Source organism: Cariama cristata, unplaced genomic scaffold, assembly GCF_000690535.1.
Source record: "Cariama cristata isolate BGI_N322 unplaced genomic scaffold, ASM69053v1 scaffold19205, whole genome shotgun sequence".
Classification (NCBI taxonomy): domain Eukaryota; kingdom Metazoa; phylum Chordata; class Aves; order Cariamiformes; family Cariamidae; genus Cariama; species Cariama cristata.
Window position 1 is genome coordinate 60,860 of NW_009616070.1, and position 23,853 is coordinate 84,712.

Consider the following 23,853-nt stretch of genomic DNA (forward strand, 5'->3'; position numbering starts at 1 on the left):
TTCCCTGAATTCCCAGAGTGCAATGGTTCTCCCATCTTCATAATATCTTCAACCCTCTTAGTGTAAACTGAAGCAAAGCACCTCAGCAGGAGGCAGAGGGAACTTTGGTTTCACCAGTGGCATCTGAGTAATGCGGGAAGGTGTCTGGAAATGTTTCTGATTTCTGCAGTGCTGCTCATTCTGGATTGGGTTGATAGTACTCATACGAGCAAGGGCATTAGAGTTGCAGATGTGCTGTACAGTGTAAAATTCAGAAACCAAAGCTGATAGGGTCTAAAGTAACATATGAACTATGAAATGTTGCACTAGTAGGACAGGGGAAATGTTTCCCTCATAATTCTTTCTCTGGGCATAAATCTGCGTCATAGTTTCAAGTCCTGACTAGTACTTAAAATGAGTTGGGTTTGGGTTTTGTTTGTTTGTTTTCTATGACAAATGTTGGTACTCCCTTTTTTGCCAAATACTGCAGACATGTTACAGGGACATATATAAAAAGACAATATGCCAGCCATGTTATTGCCAAACAAATTGTTTTGAGTCCTAAAAGCCTTACCCCATCCTCCTCTGCAGAGAACAGTTTTCCTGAGTGAAAGTAAAGGTTTTCTTGCAGCTCCTGTGAGTTCAAACATCTGTGAAAATAAAGTTTTCATGGGATGGGACTAAAAAAATCTGCTATCTTTTCAACCTGGGATCAAATAACAACCTTGACATCTCAAAAGCCTGAGCAATGGCCACGTTCAAAGCATTCAACTTGAATCCTTTGAAGTGCAGGAAGCATATATGTGTTGAGCATCTCTCAGTTGCAGTTACCCAAGATTTACTGCAGTCAGAAGTGGAGGTGGTTTTAAGCATATAAGCTCTGGAGAATCCCAAAGTGCCACCAGACCATGAGTCTGCTGTAAAAGAGCCCAATGATTTCCTCAAAGCAGCACCCATCTTTGTGTCTCAGAAGAGAATGACCTGAGTCATCAGCTCCAGGTCTTTCAAGCAGCATCTCCTGCTTAAAAACAAAACAAACTCTCAATAACTCGACAGGCCTGATGCAACTACTTTTTAACTCTGCCAACCTACTGCAAAACAGCCTAGCACATTTGCTTAGTGACGGAGGTGTGCATTAGTTGCACATAGTGGGTTTTGTAAGTGTCTATGGGGAAGGTCACCACCCCATATGCAGTTACCTCTTATCTCTAAGCAGGTGCTTCAGGTCTCAGTGTGTGATTTGGGGGATGGAAAAGGGCACAAAACAGGCCAGGCTTCATCTGTGAGCTGTGGCTACAGTGGCCTGCTGCTGTCTGCAGAACTGAGCTGCGTCAGCTCAAGGGAATGAGGTTCCTTTGTACTGCAGAGCAGCTCTTGAGGCAAATGCTGTTGAACTCCAAGCATGCAGGCAAGTTGTTAAAACTTGAGAATTGCTGGATCTCTTCTGCTGATTTCTGTGGGAAAATAACTTTGGTTGGAACCAAATCAATTCAAAATAGGCTATAAACCTACTGGTGATTTTGCACAAGCCTCTGTGAAAATGAGGCTGAACAATGGGATATAAAAGAGACTGCGAGGATCCAGACACTGCTGAGTGGAGACAGGCTGCGTGGTTTGCTGTCAGGGGTTGCATTGAGTTAACTTCTGCTTTGACTTGAACAGTTGAGTCCCACGGACCCTGCAACTGCAGCACTGTTTAAGCGGTTCCAGTCCTGCAGATCAGTGTCTAAGTTGCCTTATTTCTCATGCATTTGCCTCTTTAAGCTGGGGGGGGCAGGCTCTTGGGCTCTTCTGTCCTCATCTACCTTCTGTATGTGCTTGGTTTTGAAGTCATAATATTTCTCAGGTGACTGTTCAATTGGCAGGTATGCAGTGGCTGGAATGAAAACTCAACCAGACGTAAGAAATTCCTGTCTTACAAAGTCCTTGCTATGCTACAAGTGGTCACCAGACTAATGGCACCTGAGGGCAGCTCTGCTTGGATGGCAAGGCTAGAAGGAAGAAGTGCAGTAAGACCACCACAGGAGTTTGATCTAGGGGAAAACAAGTCTTATTTTAGAAAGCTTTGGGACTTTAAGCAGGCCTGCTGTTGAAGCTTCTCCGCTATCTTTGCACAGCTTTATTTACAGCTCAAAGTAAAGCAAGCAGTAGTTCTTGACTGGTACTGTTAATGTATACACTGTATATCAAGTTTATTGCAAAGTCTGTTAGCGAGCTACCAGCCTAGTTTTTAATCTGCAGATAATCTTGCTCTCATTGATATGTTTGGGCTGTATTACTTTGCCCAGCGTAGGCACAGCCGTTGGAATCCATCCAGTTCACCTAACAACTTTCATTAAAGAAAATTGCCCTCGTAATAAAAATTACTCAGTGTGACAAGATTCCATAATATATTTTTTAAAGCCTCATAAAATTTTGTAGCAGTTAATGCCACTTGTTTGTTTTTTTGAGATTTTCTTTTAAAAGCAAAAATTGACTCAATTGTGGCAATATCTGTAATAGAATGAAATAACTATTTTCTGTCTGGATGTATAGAAGCCAGGCTGAGTGGCAGGAATAGCACAGGGATAAGGAAACAAGAAAACCTTGTCTTTGAAAAGTAGGTTTTATTGTGTTTTGTACATCGTTTGTGATGTTGCTTGGAAGTCTGTCACCTTTTAGTAAGGGAAAGTAGATACAATAAAGTCTGTTTACTTGCAGTTCATGATACATTAGCCTTAACCTTATAAAATGCAGTGATCAAACATGGATTTTTTTTGCAGCAGTTGGGAGCAGCTTGTCTGAGCATCATCCCTCCTGGCTGCAAGGACAGCACTTGGTACGTGTCCCCCTTGCATCAGTGAGAATACATGGATGCTGATGGAGTACCCGTAGCTTTTCTTTGCTTCTTCCAGCCATCAGAGACATAAGATTCCTAATGTGTGCGACATTTCTTACTAATGCAGCATAGTGCAAGATACTCACTGCAAACATGAAATGCTTTGGTATTATTTTACAATGGAAACATAGTAAAGAACTGCTAAAGAACCAAACCCAGCATTTGGGAATGGAATGGGAAGTCAGTGGATGAGACTTCCTGCTGTCTCTTTGCAGAGTACTTGCCTGAGAAAACTCTGTGGCTCCTATGCCTCCTTTTCTCCTGTTTCACTATAAAAATCAGGAAATCTCTCAGTCCTTAACTGCTTGTTCATTAATAGATATAAATCAACCTGTCTGCCTTTAGTCTGCAGCAGAGCAGCCATCATCACTACAAATATGGGCAAGTCCAGTAACTTTTTGTTCACTTGCTGGTGTGTATTCCCGTGTGAGACCAGATCAAAAAACATGCTTATGCTTCTTGGTAGCAGACTCAACTGTGCCATGCTTGTACCCCTGGAGGAATCAGTTAGGCTGCCTTCAGATGTCCCCGCAGATGAAATTGCACAACAAGGACAGTTCAGATGCCAAAACGTAAAATGACCAGCATACAGGTGGAAGACAAACCTCTGGGATCTTTCACAGTCTCATTTTCTTGTTTCTATCAAAATAAAGAGTTGCAGAAAGTCTATATATGTTTTCCATTGTTTTGGCGCTTTGGCTTTTTTAAGACTTTCCAGTGCTTTGTAGGTCTGGTTTAGATAATGTAAATATTGTGGGGTCTGATCTTGCAAGTGCTGCAGTATCTGTGGCTACTGTTAGGGGAATCAGATCCAGAGCTTCTGTGTGATGGTTACCTCCTGTATTATAATAAGCACCGGCAGCCACTCTCATGTTTATCTTGTCTTGGGTAAATTAACTAAGGTATACCTCCTGGCTTGGGCTTAGCTGATTTATGCTTGAAGTGAGGATTGTTTGTTCTCTTTTCTGATTAACTAATCTTTTGTGATAAAGTAACAATGGCAAGGGATGAGCTGTGATGTGAAACAGTGGTGGTAGCTTTTTTTTTTTTTGGCTTTTTAAGTCTACCCTCTGCCTCAGAAGGCAGGCAGCTGCACTAATAATATATCTGGTCTCTATGGAAGGCCCTTATTTGAAAAATCTGTAATTGAGTGCACAAAATTTCTGGTTGCTTGAGAGGATCTATTCAGAAGAAACTTGAAAAGGATGAGAGAAAATCATGCTAGACAGCAAGAAGTACTAAGGGCTCTATTGAGCAGGGAAACCTATGTAGATATTGTGGGACAATTAGATTTGTCAGGCAAAACACTTAAATGCATTTGTGAGCAAAAAAAATCCTGGGGAATGTTAAATAAAGCTTTGAAAAGGGCAAAGAGCTTGCTAGGAATACCTCAAAAGCAAAGAACTTGATCTGGGTGATCTTTGAAGGAAGACAGGTGATGGCTGCTTCAAAGAGAAGGTGCAGACCGTGTGTTAGTCATAGGGATTTTGCCCATCTTTTTCCTCCAGTAGCTAAAACCCTGGAGCACAGTTGCTGGGTCAGCACCATGTGGGAGAGCTCATAGCTCAGTTAAGTTTAATTGCCCCTTTGTTCTTTTTAGAGAGCTATTCCAATACCCGGATTCCCCAGTGCCTTGTTTGGGAAAGCTTTCCCACTGTCTGCCTCTTTAGCCCCTGCCTTTCATGCCTGCTTTGGAAGCCAAGGAAGACTCTGCTATACAGAATGGAGCGGATGTATTCCCTATAGCCAAGGCAAATAAACCTGCAAGGTTATTTGTATTTGAATGATTGCCTCTGTTCAAGTTTTGTTGTGTGAGATTTTAAGATTAGTTAATTGCTTAGATTTGACAAACTAACTTTTGCCTAGCAAGGCTTTTTTCCTTGATCAGTTGCTGATGGCAGTGGATAGTATGGTGCATTAATTAACAGTCCTTGGCACACTGTGAATGGGGTTGCTGTCCAGTAAGTCAAAACTTCAGATGCCTAAAGATTAGGCCAGCATCAGCTCTTAGCCTATATTTAGGTTTTTGTTTGGTGCTTCACTCTTTGATGTAAAGACAGCTGTGTGCCACTCACTCTTTATTGTAGACCAAGCTTTTTGTTTCCACTTCTAAACAAGCTGTCCATTGTTTTGATCACCCAGTAATCTTTTTCTGCAGCTCTCCTGTTTGAATTCTTGTTAATCATGGTGACTACAAGTGTTGTGCTCATTCAGATGTGGCTGCAGTCCATATTCAGTAGTGTAAATATTTCCATATTTAAATGCAATTATCTCCTCTGATAAGCATTTAATGTAGCCATTCAAACATATACAGTGGCTATGCCTGCCTTGCTGGCTTAGATGGATGTCTGATGAGGATTTTTGCTGTTTTTTTATTTATGTATGAGCGGATCGTCATGTTGTGTGTTTTGAAGAGACCAGATGCAACTTAAATGCACTGAACACAGTTTACTTCTGAAAGTAAATTATCCTGTGTCTCTTCTAAGCTACACTGGTTTTCCACAAAAGTGTCTGAGAAACTCTGCTCTGATAAAAGTTCTCCCAGAGGTCTGCCAGCTGGCTTTTTGTTCCTTTTCCTCTTCCTCTGCTGCTTTCTTTCTCATTCTGCACTCCTCCATCTTCTCTTAGTTCCTTTTTTTTTTTTTTAATTGCTTCCAAGGTTTTGGAACGTCTTTATAAGTCTTGGTTAAGCAGTTATGTTTAAACCTTGGATTTAAAAGAAATTATTCTTACTTCCTTTTTCCTGTTACTGCATTTGTTAACTGTTTGGGCTGTACTTCCAAAGACACCTCCTTCTGGTAAAGAAGGAACTGCCTTTTTAAGAAATTAGTTGTTACAGTGTTAAAATTTCTCATTTTCGTACAGAACACCTGAAGAAACGCCTGGAAGATTACATGGCCCAGTTCCCAAATGTAAGAATCCTCCGAACCAAAAAGAGAGAAGGGCTGATAAGAACTCGAATGCTGGGGGCCTCTGTGGCAATAGGGGATGTCATCACCTTCTTGGATTCCCATTGCGAGGCCAACGTGAACTGGCTGCCACCTCTGTTAGGTAAGTGTGTGGTGCTGTACGTGGCTCAAGACTGAACTACTAAAGAGCTGGCAACAGATGTTGGTGTTGAATTTGTTTTATTTCCACCTGCTGCTTTCCCCTCATGCTCTAAGTGGACAAAAGGAAGATGAAATGTCTTAAAAGGGAAAACAAACAAACAAAAAAATCACAAGACTCAGGTGAATTGTTGGCGACTTGTAGCCTTTAACACAAGAATTTTTTTCTGTTCTAGAGTCCTGCACTGTACAATAACCCTACCATATGCTTTGCTTAATTAAAGAGCAGAGATCATATTCTTCTATTGCCTCATTAAATGAAATCTTAAATAATTTACAGGTTGCTAGAAGAGTAAACTATTGTATCGTAATTCAGCAGTTTGCAGAGAGGAATGGCTTTATGATACAGAAAAGATCTTTACATACAGTTTTTAAGTAGCTTTTAGTTTGTGGGGTTTTTTTCTCCTATATGACTATATTTAACTTCATAGTCTGCAAGCCTGTGGAAACTACTTCTTGTGAATGACAGCTGCTGGTATGTATTTGTAGAACATATGCAGTCTTTTCCAAGGCAGTGCTTCATCTTTAAGGAGGCATCAGTTCTACAATGTCAGTTCTTCTCAAGGATGACTAATTGAAAGGACAGTGCCTTCTGTTTCTGGTACTTGTATGTCTCTGGCCAATACCAAACTCCCATACAACCCTACTGCAAGTGACCTGTCAAAGCTCTCTCTGAGGTGTGACTTTGACAAATAAACTGTGGGAACAATAGTCAAGTGGAGGTTTAAGGAAAACGAGTCAGATTTATCAGCAGGATCGTCGGATACTGTTGCTTTCACTACTATCTGGCGATAATGTAAAACATTTGCAGCTTCATGAGCCCCAGGGAGGGAGGACAGAATTAGCTCAAATGCCATTTAAATGAGAACATGTAGATTATGCTTTAATTTTAAAGCATAGAAAGGATTTCTGTTAGACGTGCATTGGAAGCTGAAACGTCATTTGTCACCTCTGCTCTGAAAGTTAACTTCTAACAAGAGACTGTCTCAGTAATGAAGTATTTAAGAAGTTCCAGATGTTTATGCAGGAATTAATCCTGTGTTGTATTACTTGGTTGGAAGAAAATGTTGAAGGGAGGGGGTACACTTGCATTTCTTGAGCCTGCTGAGAGTAGTTATGCCATTAGTCTGAATCGCTTCCTGCCAGATTCTGGCGTAGCAATTAAAGCTAGGTGGTACAATGGGTTATTGCCCTGGCTTTGAATCGGTGAAGGAAGGGTTCACATCCCGGTCACTTGTTAAAATGAGGACTGTTCACTAAGTACAAGACCGTTTGTTTTTAGCCTCGTGGTTTAGGTACCTGTGGTAGTATGGCTGTGTCTTCCTGTTCTGCTTCTGGGTGATGATCACTGTCACATGAATGTCTTGTGTTTTTATCTCAATAGTTCTAGCTTGAATATCTCAATTATTGCTAGAAATACCAGATAAATTGATATAAATTGAAGCATCATGCCCAAAAGAGAACAAACGGGAAGAAAGCTATGCCATTCTTGGACAACTTCATATTTTGGTGCCCTTTTTTTTTAATTTCATGGCCAAAGGAACTAACTGGTGCAGGTTTTCTAACATATTTCTCAATCTTCAGATCGCATTGCCCGAAACCGCAAGACTATCGTTTGCCCTATGATTGATGTTATTGATCATGACCACTTTGGATATGAGACTCAGGCTGGAGACGCGATGCGAGGTGCATTTGACTGGGAGATGTATTACAAGAGGATCCCTATTCCTCCTGAGTTACAGAAACTTGATCCCAGTGATCCCTTTGAGTAAGTTACTGAACTGCAGCATGCTAAGAGCTGGCTAACAAAATAACACCCTATTACAGGGCTGGTTTACGCCTCAGTGTAGTAAAAGTCAGAAGCTGGTGTTAAGCTACTTGCTTTTTGGCAGCTGTTTGCTTTGTTGGTTTAAAAGAAATGCATTGTGTAGTAGCTGTGAACACTCTCCTTTTCATTGCTATTTTTTGCCACCTTAATTCCTGCAGAAGTTAATGTTTCATTTAAAACTGTAATGTGTAACATTTAATGTGGTCATTTATTACTGAGATCTTTCAAACATAACTTAGTATCCCTGATGCTCTGCCAAAAACAACAAACCAATGGCAGCTTATATGTCATTCCCAGGTGGGGGAAGAAGAAAACCTAGCAGAATAATTACAGCAATTTTGATGATTGCAGTGCATTGCAGAAGTAAATCTGTGATCAAGTTATGTTCTGCTGTTGCTGTGCTTGCCAACCTTGAGACAGTTCTGCTGTCCTTTATACTTCAGTGTTCAAAAAAAACCCTAGCAAAACACTTTGAGGTCAAGCTCAATGACTTGATCATACTACTTAGACAGAGCACCACATGTGCAACATATGGGTCCCTCTGGGAGAGGTTATGTCCTGTCAGTTAATGGTGAACTCTTTTGCCTGTTTGGAGGAGAGGCATTGACTGGTTCTGAAGGGAGCCTAGTCTGGTCCTCCTCATTTGCAAGTGGGGAATTATTAGACAATGCAAAAACAACTGTTTGGTGCTGCGACAGGGCTGTAAAGGCACCAGGAACACTGGGTGGCGAAAAGAGTATTTGTCAAATCTTGCTTTGTTTTTTTTAATGTTTAGCTAGAGATCTGTATCTTTGAATGTGTTTGTAATATGGAGTTTGGTTTTTCCTTAAGGTCTCCTGTAATGGCTGGAGGACTGTTTGCAGTCGATAGAAAGTGGTTCTGGGAGCTGGGAGGGTATGATGCAGGTCTGGAGATATGGGGAGGAGAGCAATATGAAATATCCTTTAAGGTGAGCTATGTTCTCTGGAAATTACTTTTGTTTTGAAAAGTAAGAATTGTTCTGAGGCGCAGAATGTGAACAATCTATCTTGTCCTTGCTTTTGCCTGTGGCTAAAGGTGAAAGAGCTGGGAGTCCTAAGATAGTACACAGAAGAAACAGCAATGATGTGACCAGTCATTTGTGAGGGTCAGTTTTGCAGCATGATTAGCTGGGGTGTCCCCTGTTCTGTGGTCAGAGCTTCAGATGCATGCTCTCTTCCCAGCAAGGGTAAGTCAGCTTGTGTGGAGCTCTCTGACTATTAGGCTGCTTAGTACTCACCCTGGCAAGATGATGAAATACCCTCCTTCTTGAGAGGAGGAGGAGGATTCAGGCAGCTCAGTGTTTGCCCAGTTGAGTACCTCAGTCCTGAGCTTGAGTTCCCAGAGCTGAGAGTAACTTACTGTCTGTAGGCAATCCATCTGACTCCTGGCTGCAAGGAACTGAGACTATTAATTACCCTGTAAGAAATCGTCAACAATTGGAATAATAACGGTGGTGCTGGCAATGACTTCAGATCATTATCTGCCTGGCTTGGGGACAATTCTGTTACTTACTGATTGACTGAGCTGTTCAGTTGAAGGCTTTAAAATAAAAGATAGCCAGCTGACCAGAAATACATACTAATAGTAAGTCACCGTGACCCACAAAGGCTGCTGGTACCTGTGTTATCTTGGAATATGGCACCCTGAAACCCATTCTAGGAAACCCACTGGAATGGCCCAGACCACTGTTTGCAGTCGATAGGCAACTAGTCGAAGGCAACTAGTTTTTTCTTCAGTCCTGGGAATCCTTTCCATAACCTGGAATGAGTTGAGTAAAAATTTCTACATTAAACTCCATTTGGGCCACCGTGTGGTTTCTCTTTCAGAGGTTGAATATATAATTTGTAGGTGTCTGAATGCCACTGAACTAAGCTAGTTGACCTCAGCACAGGGCTAGAAGATGGTAGCAATGCCAACACAGTGCACAGTTTAGCTTCAGCAGCTAAAATTCCTCATTTCTGCCCTGACAAACAAGTCATGGCTGATCTCTTACAAAATCGATTCCTAAATCTCAGTGCCTCTATGCAATTCAAAGGCATATCAAACTATATACAGCAAGCCATACTACCATACATACACACCATGTACTACTGTACAGCAAACAATGGAAGAAAAGACGTTTTCAAGACAACGTCTTTTCTTCCATTGTTTGCTCACAAAAAAGCCTAAGTAATAAAGTCACATTGGAGGTCCCTTGTCCTCTGTAATGGTAGCAGGAAGGGAAGGGCGGGGGGCATCCTCTTTGGAGATGTCATTACTGTTAAAGCCATTTATTCTTTGTGTTGCCTGTAATGAAATTGTGTAACAATGTCATTCTCTGCGGGAGGGTCAGTGGCAGTATTCAGCCTCTCTTCCTTGGCCCTTTTTGAAAATGCTGGTTTCCAAGAGTGATGACAGTGACTGGGCAAGCTCTTTGTCTCTAATACCACAGCAGACAGTCGCACTGCTTGATCTGCAGGAAATAAGACTACTTCATTCATGTGTTTGCTTATCCTCTCTGAAACACACTGTGTTTTATTTCAGTCCAGAGATGGTAATTTATGGAGGGATAAATTTGCCTTAATTAATCTCTGCAAAGACCCCCTTTTTTCTTTCATTGTGCAACAGAAAAATGAAGTTTTAACTGAAAGAGGCTCAGTGTATTTTCAGAAATTAAGATAAATTGATACATTCATCTGTGGCTGATAGATTTAATAATTCTGCTGGAATTGCAAGAATAGAAGGTTTGTTCATAGAATTTATGAAGCTATGACATTTCCTGGCAAGCTTGGAGCTATGTTTTTACCTTTAGAAGCAGACTGAGATTTTGTAGTTAAAGGAGTACTGTCAAATAATTTAAAGCTCTGGGTTTAGATGTGGGGTACCTGCTTTCACATTATTTATTATCTAATGGGAATTCAGATTCTAAGTGTGCCAAATTTACAGCCCAACTTTAACAAAGAATCCATTCCTGCGCCTGGGAGTTGTGGGTGCAGGTATTCTTTTGTACTGCTGGTCTTTGATCCATTACATTAGATCTGGCTTTCTCAAGCCTCACCAGGAGTAGATTTCCCCCCTCCACCCTTAAGCATATTCTTTTTTGGCCATGTATGGACTGTACTTTACAGTTTTTTGCCTTTATTTTAAAATCCAGGACTCTGTTGCTGAGAGACTGGAAATAAGTTTATTTAGGAGCCTCTTGCTTTTCTGTTTTGAGATCATATGTATTTCTGTCATCTGGCTTTGCTTCCTTCTGAGAAGAACCTTTCAGGCTGAAGGAGAGCCAACAGAGAAAGCATCAGTGTTTAGCACCTCAGAAAACATTTAGCTGGAAGCTGGATCAAATTCTATTAATAGAAGTCTTGCTTCTTGTATGGACAAAAAAATTTAGGTGAACTTTAAATTAGAAACAAATTTTCTAACCCTAACTGCTGGTTTGTAGTTTCCTGGGTCTTTGCAATCCCTTAAAACACAAATTTCTCAATCAGAAATGAAGGAGTTGATCTGTCCATTCCACATTCAAGCAGAAAACACACACTTCTTCCTTCTCTTGGCCAGTATATATCCAGAATACCTCAGTGCCTATAACCCAGTACTTCCACAGCTCAGGATTCTTCCTATTTCAGGTCATCATCAGATGCAACAGGAAGATTGCAGTTTGAATTTTAGTTGCAGGCATTGCATTTGTTCAAACGAGCCTCATTTTTTCATGAACCCTGCTTGCAGAATGCTCCAGGCAAACTGCTCTGCAAATCTGCGTGGTGTAAGAACCATTGTCCTCCATCTCAGTGGATGACCAGGTGCTGACCTTTGAGTACATTCTTGTATTTTGGAGAAAGGGTAAACAAGCATGTACAGCTATTTCTGGGTGGCACTTGTTACCTTCCCTTTCTGCTGCCCCTGACTCTACGGCCATAGTTTCTCTGTTCAGTGGACTTCATTGAGGGGTTTTTTTGTGTTGCTTTTTGGGAGTGAACTTCCATACCTCTCCTCTCTTACAGTTTTTTCTGGTCTTTTGTATCTTTCTGTGGTGATGTTAACAAAATTGAGTATGTTACCCAAAGTGACAATGTGGCTTTCGTCTTCTAAACACAACTTAATAGCTCTGGTTTTCTGAATGCTCCTGAATACTCAACAATATCTACATTCTGCTGCCTACGTAACCACTTCATTTTCTTTGAGATTAATGTATTTAATTTGGAGCAGTATATATGAAGCATTTAAGCTATTCCTTTCTGCAAATGCCACTTTGTACAGCACTTATCTACGCTCAGTTTTATTTGCGATCATGTTGTCTCTTTTTCAGTATTTTTGTGGCTTCTATTCTGTTTGGCTTACGTAATCTTCACTAAACTGCTTCACGCCTCTCTTCCATAAATATATACTCCCTGATTTTTTGGGCATGGGGAAACAGAAGAGGAAAAAGTGATGTCTCTGACTTGTATAGTCATGAATATAGATGTACTTTGTTCCTCAGATCTTGAGTGGTATGGTTCTCAATCCTTTAATTGTACATTGTACTTCAAGAGCAAAGAATGAGAATCCGGAATGTCTCTCACTAGGTGATAGACCGTTTCAGTTTTAGAAATATTTGTCTTGTAATTTAGAGACTGTAAAGCCTTCATAAAATTCAAAGGGCTTGGTGCAAACAAGCCATATTGACAGTCACCATTAAAAGAACAATTAAGGGGGAGGCAAGAGAGATGGGAAGTACCCATGGTCTTCACCCCTTGCTTCAGCAATAGGAAATGTTCACTGCACTTATTCTGGTGCTTGTAGATCATTCCATTTTTCCAGATCCTTTTCCCAAAGCATCAACATGGCTTGCTCCTCCTGATTTCCATAACATAAAATGTTGCATGTTTTCTGACAAATCCAGGTGCTCCATAGCTTCTGTTTGCATATTTAATGCATGCATCTCCTTTGCCTCATGTCAGCAGCACATTTCTGATTCACATTTTGCCACTGGCCTCCTGGCAGGTGCGTAGTTAGGGTCCAGCTGCCAAGGGATCATTTCTAGTTGTATTGCTGAAGTTAGTGCTAATTGTGAGCCTCCACTGCTTCTTCCAGGCACATACTCACACCACTTTCCAGCAGCTCACGTTTACCCACAATGAAACAGGCCAGGCATTCTGCTGCTATTTTTGTGGGTGGTTGTTTGGGTTTTTTTAAGCCAGCACATGCTACTTAATTCTAAGGCTCTCAGCTGCAGTACAGGGTGGCTTCTTTCTCCCTTCCTATCTGGTGATACAGAGATCAGTTTCAGATCATTGACTTGAATTTTTGGCCTCTGTTCACCCTATGTGCTTGGTTCAGGTTCCAGAGTAGACTCCCACCAAGCAGCAACAGGAAAGTGGACCCCTCCACTCTCTGAAATGTGTTTATTGGAAAGTGCTATCATTACTCTAAAATGCTCCAGACGGCAAGGAGGGGCCGTGCGGGTGTATGTTGTGGGAGAGAAGGCGTTGTGCAAACACATAGATCCCAGTGCCTTTTGAGCTGCTTTAATCTTTTATAGAGCACTAAGTCCCAGCTGCAACACCAGCTGCTGCTTACAGTACAGAGGATTTCGATTTTCCTGAATCATTGGTTGCCCTTGCTTTCATCCTCTCGCCTACCTTGTTACGCAAAGAACCCCCTTATCCACTGTGTCCTTTTCTTCCCACCTTTAGTGTGTGCTCAGACAACCAGCCAGCTTCTCTCCGCTGACCCATCCCATGGTCTTTATTTCTGTTGTAGCTTGCAGGAGCAGCTTTTTTTTCAAGACTTGACTCTTTCCTTTGTGGTTTTTTCTGTCTCTTGGGAAGCATTGGCTCATCATGGTGCAGGCTTTGGAAACTATAAACCTTGTATACCCAGATAATTTGTGTTCACACACCAACTGTGGTATTGTATTTTGTGTTTGAGAGGAGAGGTTTAGCTATCTTACCTGACACTGTTTTCTGAAATAGCAGAAAGGGAATTGGATCAGCATAACATTCCCATCTAGAGAATAGGTGGCATATTATCTTGTGCTTTCATAGCACACTAGCAGAGTCAAAGGCTCTTGAGTCACTTTATGAATATGGAGTTACAGCTCTCCATGCCACTGAGAAGAGGAAAGCAATATCACTGGTGGTGTTATTTTACTTCTCTTGTATATGGTTTTATTATTAGGATGAGATTGCAGCCTTAGAAAAATCTGTTGTATGCCCATTGACCTCAGTTGTAACCAGGTTTTCTCTTAATTCTAGCAGATCTGTCAGCTGCTAGAATCCTAGCTCAAAATGTAGATTGGTAAAATTGTGACTGAGGAGGAAGAGAAATTTCCTGTTCTCTCCTAATGAGATCTGATTAGATAATTGTATAAAGCACTGCCTGCCTGACCAGCTTTAATTCTTGTTCTTACGGTGTTCTAGTAAATAGCTGATTGAAATTAAATGCGTCAAGTTCAGGCTCTGACGTTTACTGTCATGTCAGCCGGGGAGATGAGGCACCATCTCACCCTTATGTAAAACAGCAACAACAAGAAGAAACTAGCTCTGCTGGCCTGAAGAGATCACAGTAAGTGACAGTCAGTGTTACCTTGAAGGCACAAGGTGCTGCCCCACAGAACAGTGCTGTATTTTTAGCACTAAGTTCTGGTGTGTCATGCCTGTACCCTTGTTTAAAAACAACCAAACACTGCTAACTGAGCAGAAGCATTCTCTCAGCTAGTATGCAGCTAGTTTGGGTTTGCTTCACTTACAGTTATTCCTTGATAGACCCTTGGATGTGATTCCCCTGACCTTTAATTCTAGCTTTCTAATGCTTTTGTTAGCTGTGTTTTACAAATGCATGTCACACTGTTGCCCTCCCCCCCTTCTGCCAGTTTTATAGATAAGGACTGGTAATTGTCTTTATGGAGGTTGTAATGAGTTCTGTCACCACACAAAGAAGCTCACTAATAAAATAAATCAAAGCAGCAATGAATGAATGGAAAGCATGCTTTTAAAATTAGATTTGTACTGCAAGTGCCATACTGTCACTTGCAGCATGAGACAATGTTAAAAAGGCACTGAGTTGGCAAAGTACCGTCAAAGGGTCACTGAGCGCTGCTAGCAGGAATTAGGAAGCTTTCCGTTGCCTCCATGCAGCACTGGTAATTACAGCATCATTTGGGAATAAATATTTTAAAGCATGATTAGGAAAAGAGCATGTGAAACTGATCTTAGATTGTACTTGTTCAGCAACTCAGTTAAGCAGCTTTTGTTATCATATTATGTGTGTTTATGTAATGTCGTCTTCTGTGCCTGGAGTTTTGTACTAGCTTGGAGCTCTCAGCCCAACATATCATCACTTCTGTCTAGCTTCCCATACCCCCTGCCTCTCCAATGTGCCACTCAGTAGAGAAGTGCTGTCTGTATTACTGCTGCACAAGATCTGCAGTGCAAGGACAGTGCTCTCCTCTCTAGCTGTGTATTGACTGCAGGAGTCTGTTTCTCACCTTACTTAGGGAAGTTGTGTTTTTAGAGGAGATGTGTATTCACAGTGGCCTAACTGAAAGCCTTTCCTTAGAGATCAGGACCAGGTGAGGCATCCTGCAGGCAGGCAGCAAGGATAAAAAGCTGGTATTTTCATTCAGGTTTGTGTTACATTAAAATGCAGCTGCTTGTGAACTGACAGACTTTCTTGATGCAGGGTGCAGTGCACAGGGTAAGAATACAGGTTGTTGAGGAGTGTGTGTGTGTGTCTGTGCAACTAAGCTCTAGGCTTTTTCAGCTGTTCCTGCAGTTTTTTTGTAGTTCACAGATCTATTGAAGCTCTTGCAGCCTTGCACAAACCATTTCTGTCATAGAAACACAAAATATCCCCAAATTCTTGTTTTCTTAGTTTACCTGTTAATTTCCTAGCAGAGAAATCACACTGTGGCCTCTGCAGCAAAAAGCACAGCAGCTATAGAAGCATTTCTAATTCCACTAGAAACCACAGAAGCTCAATGCTAGTTTCTTTTTTCATCTTCATCTCTTCTGTACCAGCCTCTGAAGACACAGCAGGGACAAAAGGAATGAAATGCTGTAGAAGGAGTGTTTGTCAACTTTCTTCTTGTCTCTCTCACCGTAACGACATGTAATTAAGTACCTTGAACTTTAGAAGTTGCCTGTGAAAAATATTCCTCTAACTGAGAGCAACCAACCTCCATTAAATTATATGCAGTCAGCAAATGACTGTAATTATTAGGGCCAGTAGACAGAGCTGAAACTCCAGAGGACTTTAGTGTCAGAGCTAATAATTATGCAGCAGCCTTGGCCAAATATTTCTCTTCCAAGCTAAGTATTTAATATTGTCACTATAGAATATTAATGGAATTGCCTGCTATGTGTGAAGCTGTTGACTAAGCTCATTGTACAGTGAACTGCGGTGGCTCAAATTAGCCACAGTGAACAGAGAACGCTGCATCAGCCTGCAGCACCTGCGGACCTTCTTAAATACTGCTGCCCTCGGGGCATTAACATAAGATCTGGGGACAAAATGAAGGGCAAGACAGTGTCTGCTTCAAGAATTCACAGTCATTTGTTTTACGTACTGACAGATACTTTAAGTATTGATTAGGTATCTCTGGGAAGCATATATGAATATATTTCTTAAATCTAATGAAGTAGATTGGCTGGTTCAGAAAACATCTCCTTTGATTTCACTTGGAGAAAATGATTACAACCATGCCATAAATAAGGAATAGAAGAAAGTTGTTGCAGATTGTTGGCACAGAGTGAAATCTTCCCATATGAGGAAAGAAACTTCTGGGCCTAATCTAGACAATAACCGAGCATCAAGGTAGTCATCTTCAACTAGCATTGTGTTCCAGGGACTTTCTGAGAGCTTTTTTTTTAAAGCTAATTATGTTTTCACCAGGCATGGATTTCCACTTAATTGTAAGGCTGCAAAAGCAATGATTGCATGTCAGCAATGAAACCATATGAAAGCAGTGATAACCACAGGAAAAAGTAGCAGTTTCTTCTGGTTTCTGGCACTTGAACAGGCTCATGAAATCCCTGGAGTGTTTTGCATAACACATGACCTGTACTACAGAGATGGCCTCCCTTTTACAGCAACATTACGCAGCCTACACCCAGGTCTTATATGGCAGTCCAGTTTAACTGTTGTGGTTACTATTACTGGAATAGCACATATCAATTTAAAGTGTGCTGTGTGCTGTTCTCCAGGTGCTTGGATTTTTTACTGTAATTTTTTCTAAAGAATGCAAAATTGAACTGTTTAGCCATTGGACTTGATGGCAGTTGTGCTAAATCAAGGCTTGCCGCATGGCTCTATGCAGGTAGTTATAGGATTTGAGACTAAGGCAAGGAGGGGAGGGTATTTGGGAGAGAGTATACTTTAAAGTAAAAAATCTGGGTTAAGCTTTTTCATGATTTGAAAGTCTGGGTTTTTTTTTCTTCTTCTTCATTTTCTTCCATATAACAAGGAGTAAATCTGTATCTCTGCTGTTCCACAGGTATGGATGTGTGGGGGTCGCATGGAGGACATCCCTTGCTCTAGAGTTGGTCATATCTACAGAAAATACGTTCCATACAAGGTTCCAACAGGAGTCAGCCTGGCAAGAGTAAGTGGCAATGGCATTCCCCATGACAGATGTCTGACTGCAATGTGACCTTGCTGTTGTCTTCTCTCAGCCCACAATGGGAGGCAAATGCAAGCTTTGTAGTCCATAAATTGCACTTGTACAGTGATCAAATTGAGCAGTTTTGCAGTGGTGGATGTGTAGCACAACGGGAAGAGAGCCTAGGGGAGCTGCAGACTCATGTGCAGACAGCTGACATGCTCCAGACATCAGCCATTGCTAGGTGTTGGGAAGGGACTTTGCGATCAGGCGCTGGATGTGGAATCACCAATAAAAACAAGATATGACTTTATTTGTGTGATATTTCAGTCATTTTATAGCTGTGCTCTCCAAGAGCAGGAGGCTTCAGTGTGGTGATTGTGTTTTGGTGATTGAAAGACCTCTCGGCTTCAAGCATCACAGACCACTGAATGGGCAAGCTGTAATTTTCCACAATGGAATGTTCTGTGCCATCTTATTTCTTAATCTAGTGTAACCCAAAGAGGACAGAGCTTTTGCCTATCGTGCGCTAGGTTTCTCCTGTTAATTTCCAAAATGAGAAGGGATTGCATTGCCCTCTGGTGGGAGAAAAAAATCATAGGAACAGGAAGGCTGCAAAACTAAAAAACACAAAAAGGTACCCTGCTGTTCTGCAGTCTTATGACTTGCACAGTGTTAAAATGTTTCCCAGTTTAATAGCATAGCCCTAGTTATAGATTTGGATTTATTACTCAGCCCAGCAATGACCTGTCAGAGCGATGGAGTGCTCTCCTGTCTGTGCCATCTCTTCAGGCAGGATCTATATTTCTTTTGATTCAGTATTTGGCTCTTGCATACTCCCACAGGGCTGGAAGGAGATGGCGGACAGGTGTAGGAAAGGCTGCTTCTTGGCATGTGAGATCTTACAGTCACCTTGATATGAACACGTGCTCTTGTGCGTAGGCTGCATTTGAGGCAGGGTCAGCATGCCGCTCATTCTTAACGTTCTAATTTTTTTGGTAGTGAATGACAGCTGCTGGACTGACCACCTTCATGCAAGGTGGGCAGTGCTGCTGGGTCACTGAAGTCATGACTGCGCATGACATGTTACTGTGTGGCACCAAGAATGTACCTGATGTTACCAGGGAACAGTCCAAGGTCCAATGGTCTCTTCAGTGTGTTGTGACAAGGAGGAGGGCGGGTATCTTGGGAGGGTGGTGTTCATTGCTGTCTTGGAATTGCACGGTGAATTAAGCTTTACAGTGATATATGAAATATGCTGCTGCCAGGGAGTAAACCCTTTGCTTCTGTTCTGAAGGGCCATTGCCTGAAAGTTCCATATTCCTGCAGTATCTCAGAGTTTCTTTTAAACAGCTTTTTACCCAAGAAAACATAAAAACAGTGGTAAGAAAGAATATTGTGAAGTGAAGCTTTCCAGAAGGGAGTACTGCAAATCCCATTCCTAGATGGATATAAAAGATGCAATAAGAAGGATTTAAGAAAGCAGCTTTTTGTCAGGGACCTTTGAATGTCCAGTGGTATTTACCAGCATCATTTTCTGACTGGCTTCTTTACGGAAAAAAAGGAAAAAGAAACAACTTTTGATTAATGTTGTTTTTCTTAGCCATAAGGAACTAGATATAATGGCCAAGTGCCAGGACTCTGTTTTGACCTCAACTGAAAATATCTAAAAGTCCCTTGGAACTAGAGAATAATAAAAATAATCTTCGTCCTGAAGCCAAAGAGAAAGAGTGGATCTGAATGAAAATCCTTTCTGAGCAAAAATATGAGAGCTGTTCTGAATGCTAATGTTAGTAGTTTGTGCAGAGTGTTCTCAGGTGTTTTTCCCTCTCATTTTCACACATGACTGTTACCCACACAGAACCTGAAGCGGGTGGCTGAGGTGTGGATGGACGAATATGCAGAGTACATATACCAGCGTAGACCAGAGTACCGGCATCTTTCTGCAGGGGACGTCGCAGCTCAGAAGGACCTTCGCAACAACCTCAACTGCAAAAGCTTCAAGTGGTTCATGAACGAGGTTGCGTGGGACTTGCCAAAGTTTTACCCACCAGTGGAGCCTCCAGCAGCTGCTTGGGGAGAGGCAAGTTTGTGCTCTGAAATCTGCAGTGGGCAAACAGGCTGCGGTTTGTTTGTTTTTAAAATTGCCTTACCCATGTGCCCCAGTTATCGGTTTGCTGTGAGTAAGGCGACAAGTGAGTGCTTAAAGATCATGCTTGATATGTTTCAAAGAGCAGAACTCCTCTATCTTCTATATTGGCCTGATCAAAGAAGGCAGTTAGGCAACCATTTCTATTAGTGCACAGCTACGAAGAGAATAGAGATTTGGCTTGTTCTGCATGTTGCATATTTAGTAGAAGGCAAAATATGCCACTAGGGAGAGGCAGCAGTTGAGCAATAGTAGAAATCTTGTATTTCCAAAGGGCTACACAGCTGTGTTGAGCTACTCTGCTCCTTAGCTTTCCTATCTGAAAGCCAGGAAAACCATCCCTGATTTTGAAACTCAACTGTGTTCTGGGTAAATAATCGCCCCAGGAGCGAAGTCGTGGATTGTTACACACAACAACAGAGTGGGCTCTGCAGTCCTGTAGCTAATGGGTTTTGCTGTGCCCTGGAGGTTACTGTACGGCTGGTGATGGGTCCCATTTTGAGTTTCTGTGCTTTCTTGTAGCTGTTATATGCCAACTCAGATACATAGTTAAGTGAGGAATCATAAAACTGTCTTCATACAAATGCTGCCACTATTTGAGGCAATTTAAGCCTTCTTTCCTGTCACTTGGTAAGAGTAGAAGATTTAGTGACTAATTTACTATTTCAGATACGCAATATAGGAACTGGACTGTGTGTGGATACTAAGCATGGAGCCCTGGGATCTCCACTGAGGCTGGAAAACTGTGTGAAGGACAGAGGAGAGGCAGCATGGAATAATGTGCAGGTAACAGTCCCTCTGATAAATCCCTCCCCTAAATAAATCTGGGGAGAAAGAAGTTATAAGAACGAATGTTTGAGAAGGAAGGCCGTTGCAGAACTCTGTCAGGTGAACAGAGGGTGCTGTGCACACCAAAGTTCATGTGCTAATTATACTTGATGGGCTTGTAGCAGGATGTGGCTTGTGCTTGTGGTAGGGTCTGGAGCCTGGCAGGCTTTGTGCAGAGCTTTTACCTCCGCTTTGAAGTTCTAAGAATGAACAAAAGAAAGTGCAAGAAAACAATATGCCAAAATAATAAACCAGTAACAAGGCAGCTGTAATATGTAACAAAGTGAATATTAACTTCAAAGGTTGTGCTGAAAGAAGTGATGGAGGAGCATCATGCATATTAATGAACCTGCAGGAGCATTCAATAACCACTTACTATCGTCCTTCTGACAGGAGGCAAATGCATTATAAACACCTAACCATTGCTGGAGAGAGATGAAACTGGCCAGGCTATAGATTCTCCCTCTCAACATATAAGGTGCCAGAAACGACAGCTTTATTGTAACAGGAGGGAGGAAAGTATTAGTTTGTCTACACTGATGCGAAAAGATCAAGAAAACAATGCCTCTGTTGTAGAGCCATGCATAACTCTTCAGGTGAATGGCTTCAGTAGTAGGAGACAAAGGGTTGTTGCATATGAATTTTGAGGCATGAAAAGTAGAAACAAACCAAATTTACTCTGGCACAGTCCAAAACTAAGCCTCTGTTGCATCAGGAGGACCTTGAACAATTAGTGTTGGCTTATGTTTAGGAGGGGAGTGTGTTTTGAACTTCTGTGTAGCACTGACCCTAAACAGGTGTGATAATTTCTCTCACAAGAGAAGTTTGAGAGACAGGAACAAAGCAGCTTCTTTGTGCAGAAGTTTTTGGCCACACTGCTTCAAATAGTAGCGTCCTGCTCATTACTGGTCTTTCTAACTGCCCCATGAGATATCTCTGAAGAGAGGACCATTCCTCTACCTGGCTCCAAAAGGAGCCCACAGAACAGCCCTTCCCCTTCAGGGACTGAGAAGGAGGTGTGCTGGCTACTAACCCTGCAGAACCACGTTGGCTAGCGCTGGTCACAGAGGATGCTTGCACCCTTGCCAGAAGTGCTGTTCTTGTCAAAGCAGAAAACAAAAACTTGACACCAGTGCCTGCCTTTAAACAAGTTTATATCTTACAGGATTTAGTCCTACAATGCTTAAAACATGTCATAAGCCAAGCCATGATCATCAGACTGAAGATACAGCTAGACCACTACTCTCTGAAGCCATGACCAAAAGCAAAAGCCAAAGGGGCAGGGCAAGGAGCAGAGCATGTATGTGGTGCTACTTCCACTGACTCTTCGCCCATGGTTTGACCCTGTGGCTCAGGGATTTCCAGGCCTCATGTGCTGGCATCTGGCAGCTTTCATCAAGGCCACAGCATTGCCAGACATAAGTTGTGCCTAGTTACTAGAGCTAAAACTCTTTCTTCTCTTTTCTGTAGTATCCCTCTTTTCATTTCACCCAAAAGTGCTGAGAGATTATTGCAGGGTCAGTAGGAGGAGAGTGCCAGGAAACATTACCCTAGTCTTTGCCTTTCCAACACTGCTGTGGAGTGGGGAGCTGTGGGCTCCTGGTCTCTTGTCCCAGAAGATGTGGGACAGACTCTTCTCAAGGTGACTGCAGGCTGCCCGTGCAGACTCGGGTGTTTACTGCCAGCGTTAATTCAGAGCTCCCGTAGCGCTCTGCCTTTTTTGCTAGCTGTGAAGTGCTGTAATTGGTCAGCTGCTCACTTAATCCATGATGTATGTCTGCATTGCAGAGCCATTCAAGGCAGCTATTAGTACCCGAGCTAACTAGCATGGCTGTTTGCAGCAGCAGAGTCTCATTTCGCATGCTGTGTGGCAGTCTGTGGGGTAGCTGTTACAGACTCCCCTAGTCAGCACTCGCTGTCCCCAGAGGTGGAAGTAGTTTTTCTCTAGAAGCTATTGTCCTTTCCCTGAAGCCATCCCCACCCTGTGGGCAAAGAAGGGAATGTCGTTCTGCTGGTGGAAGCACCTTGCCCGATAGCAGCCCTCCTGAGGGTCCTGTTTGTCCTGGCAGGTATTCACATTCAGCTGGAGAGAAGACATCCGTCCCGGGGATCCTCAGCATACCAAGAAATTTTGTTTTGATGCCATTTCGCACAGCAGCCCTGTGACCCTCTATGACTGTCATGGCATGAAGGGGAACCAGCTCTGGAGATACCGAAAAGTGAGTCTGTGTGTGTGCACATGCTTGCTGCGTACGTGGACGTACGCTCATTTAAGTTGTCAAATTGCCTGTAGGGACTTCAGCTTCCTTAAAATGTCACCGCTAGTGTTTTATTCCTCTGCTCGTGTAGCTATGATAAGAGAATCTGCGGGCAATCTGTTATCATTGTGCCATTAATGACTCTTGATTAGAAACAGGTGACTCCCCTCTTCCACTGGTTAGAAATGGTGAGGACTGCTTCTCCAGGGCTTGCTAGGCAGGACACTCTCCTTGCAGTCCCTGTCCACAGCTGGCACTGAGGTGATGCAACACCCTTGCAAAACCTGTTTGCAAAGAAGTAGTGTGCTGTGTTTATTGCTTTATTCTGAGTACTAGAAGATATGCCAAAAGTAAAGAAGGATTTATTCATCCTCCTACTAAGCAATGCTTTTGTTGGCAATGGGTAAGTAAATTCTTGACTAAAGGTGCTGTCATAGTCCTTGCAATCTGCATGCACCGTGCTGTGGAGTGACTGCAGCAGGATGTGAGCCTGTAGGCTGGAGAACTGGCTTCAGAGGTAGGTTTTGAGCTTCTCAGTGCAGGTATGAGGATCAGGCTAGATACTGTTACAAGGGGTGGGAATGGACCCTGATGCTTGCCAAGCAGTTAAGTGTGGAACAACTTCTTCAAATACATCGAAGTGACAAAACAGCTTGCCCTGGTTTTTAAGACTTCTTTCTGTTGGTTTTAAAACAGCTTTGCTTCTCTGCTTAGCAACCTCACGTCAAATTTCTCTTCTCCAGGACAAGACCCTCTACCATCCAGTAAGCAGCAGCTGTATGGACTGCAGTGAGAGTGACCGAAAGATCTTTATGAATAGCTGCAATCCTTCATCTCCAACACAGCAGTGGATATTTGAACATACAAACTCAACCGTCTTGGAAAAATTTAACAGAAATCTTGATCTTTAAAAGACTGAGAGAAAATATATATATTTTACAATTATAGTTTTTACTGGGGAGGGTTACAAAAAATTTTTTTAAGAATACTTTTTTTTAAAACACTTAATGAAGGTAAAAGGGAGAATCTCAGGAGAAGGTTAACTAGCAGGCCAGTCTTTATTGTGAAGATGCTGCATCCTTCTCTTCTGAGGATGGTGGAATTTTAAAGGCTTTGCCAGAGCCACTTCTGTGCTGAGACTGGAACAGAAACTCTGTTTTTAGATGAGTCTGAATGTGATTCAAACCGCTTTTTTTTTTTTAACTGTTTTATTTCCCATCTGGGTCTGATGTTAAATGATTTTGTTATC

The 23,853-nt window shown here is 42.1% G+C and overlaps 1 protein-coding gene across 1 annotated transcript in view; it reads left to right on the forward strand.

The window, feature by feature from the left end:
- LOC104161571 (polypeptide N-acetylgalactosaminyltransferase 10) overlaps positions 1-23,515 on the forward strand; it is a gene marked incomplete at its 5' end in the record, with an annotated part of 42,561 nt that extends 19,046 nt beyond the window's left edge. The window contains 8 exons of the mRNA XM_009700058.1: positions 5,723-5,908; positions 7,549-7,732; positions 8,624-8,741; positions 17,265-17,372; positions 19,231-19,452; positions 20,188-20,304; positions 22,416-22,565; positions 23,348-23,515. Of these exons, the coding sequence (XP_009698360.1) occupies positions 5,723-5,908; positions 7,549-7,732; positions 8,624-8,741; positions 17,265-17,372; positions 19,231-19,452; positions 20,188-20,304; positions 22,416-22,565; positions 23,348-23,515 (1,253 nt within the window). The remainder of the gene's footprint in view (positions 1-5,722; positions 5,909-7,548; positions 7,733-8,623; positions 8,742-17,264; positions 17,373-19,230; positions 19,453-20,187; positions 20,305-22,415; positions 22,566-23,347) is intronic.
- Between the last annotated feature and the right edge of the window lie 338 nt (positions 23,516-23,853).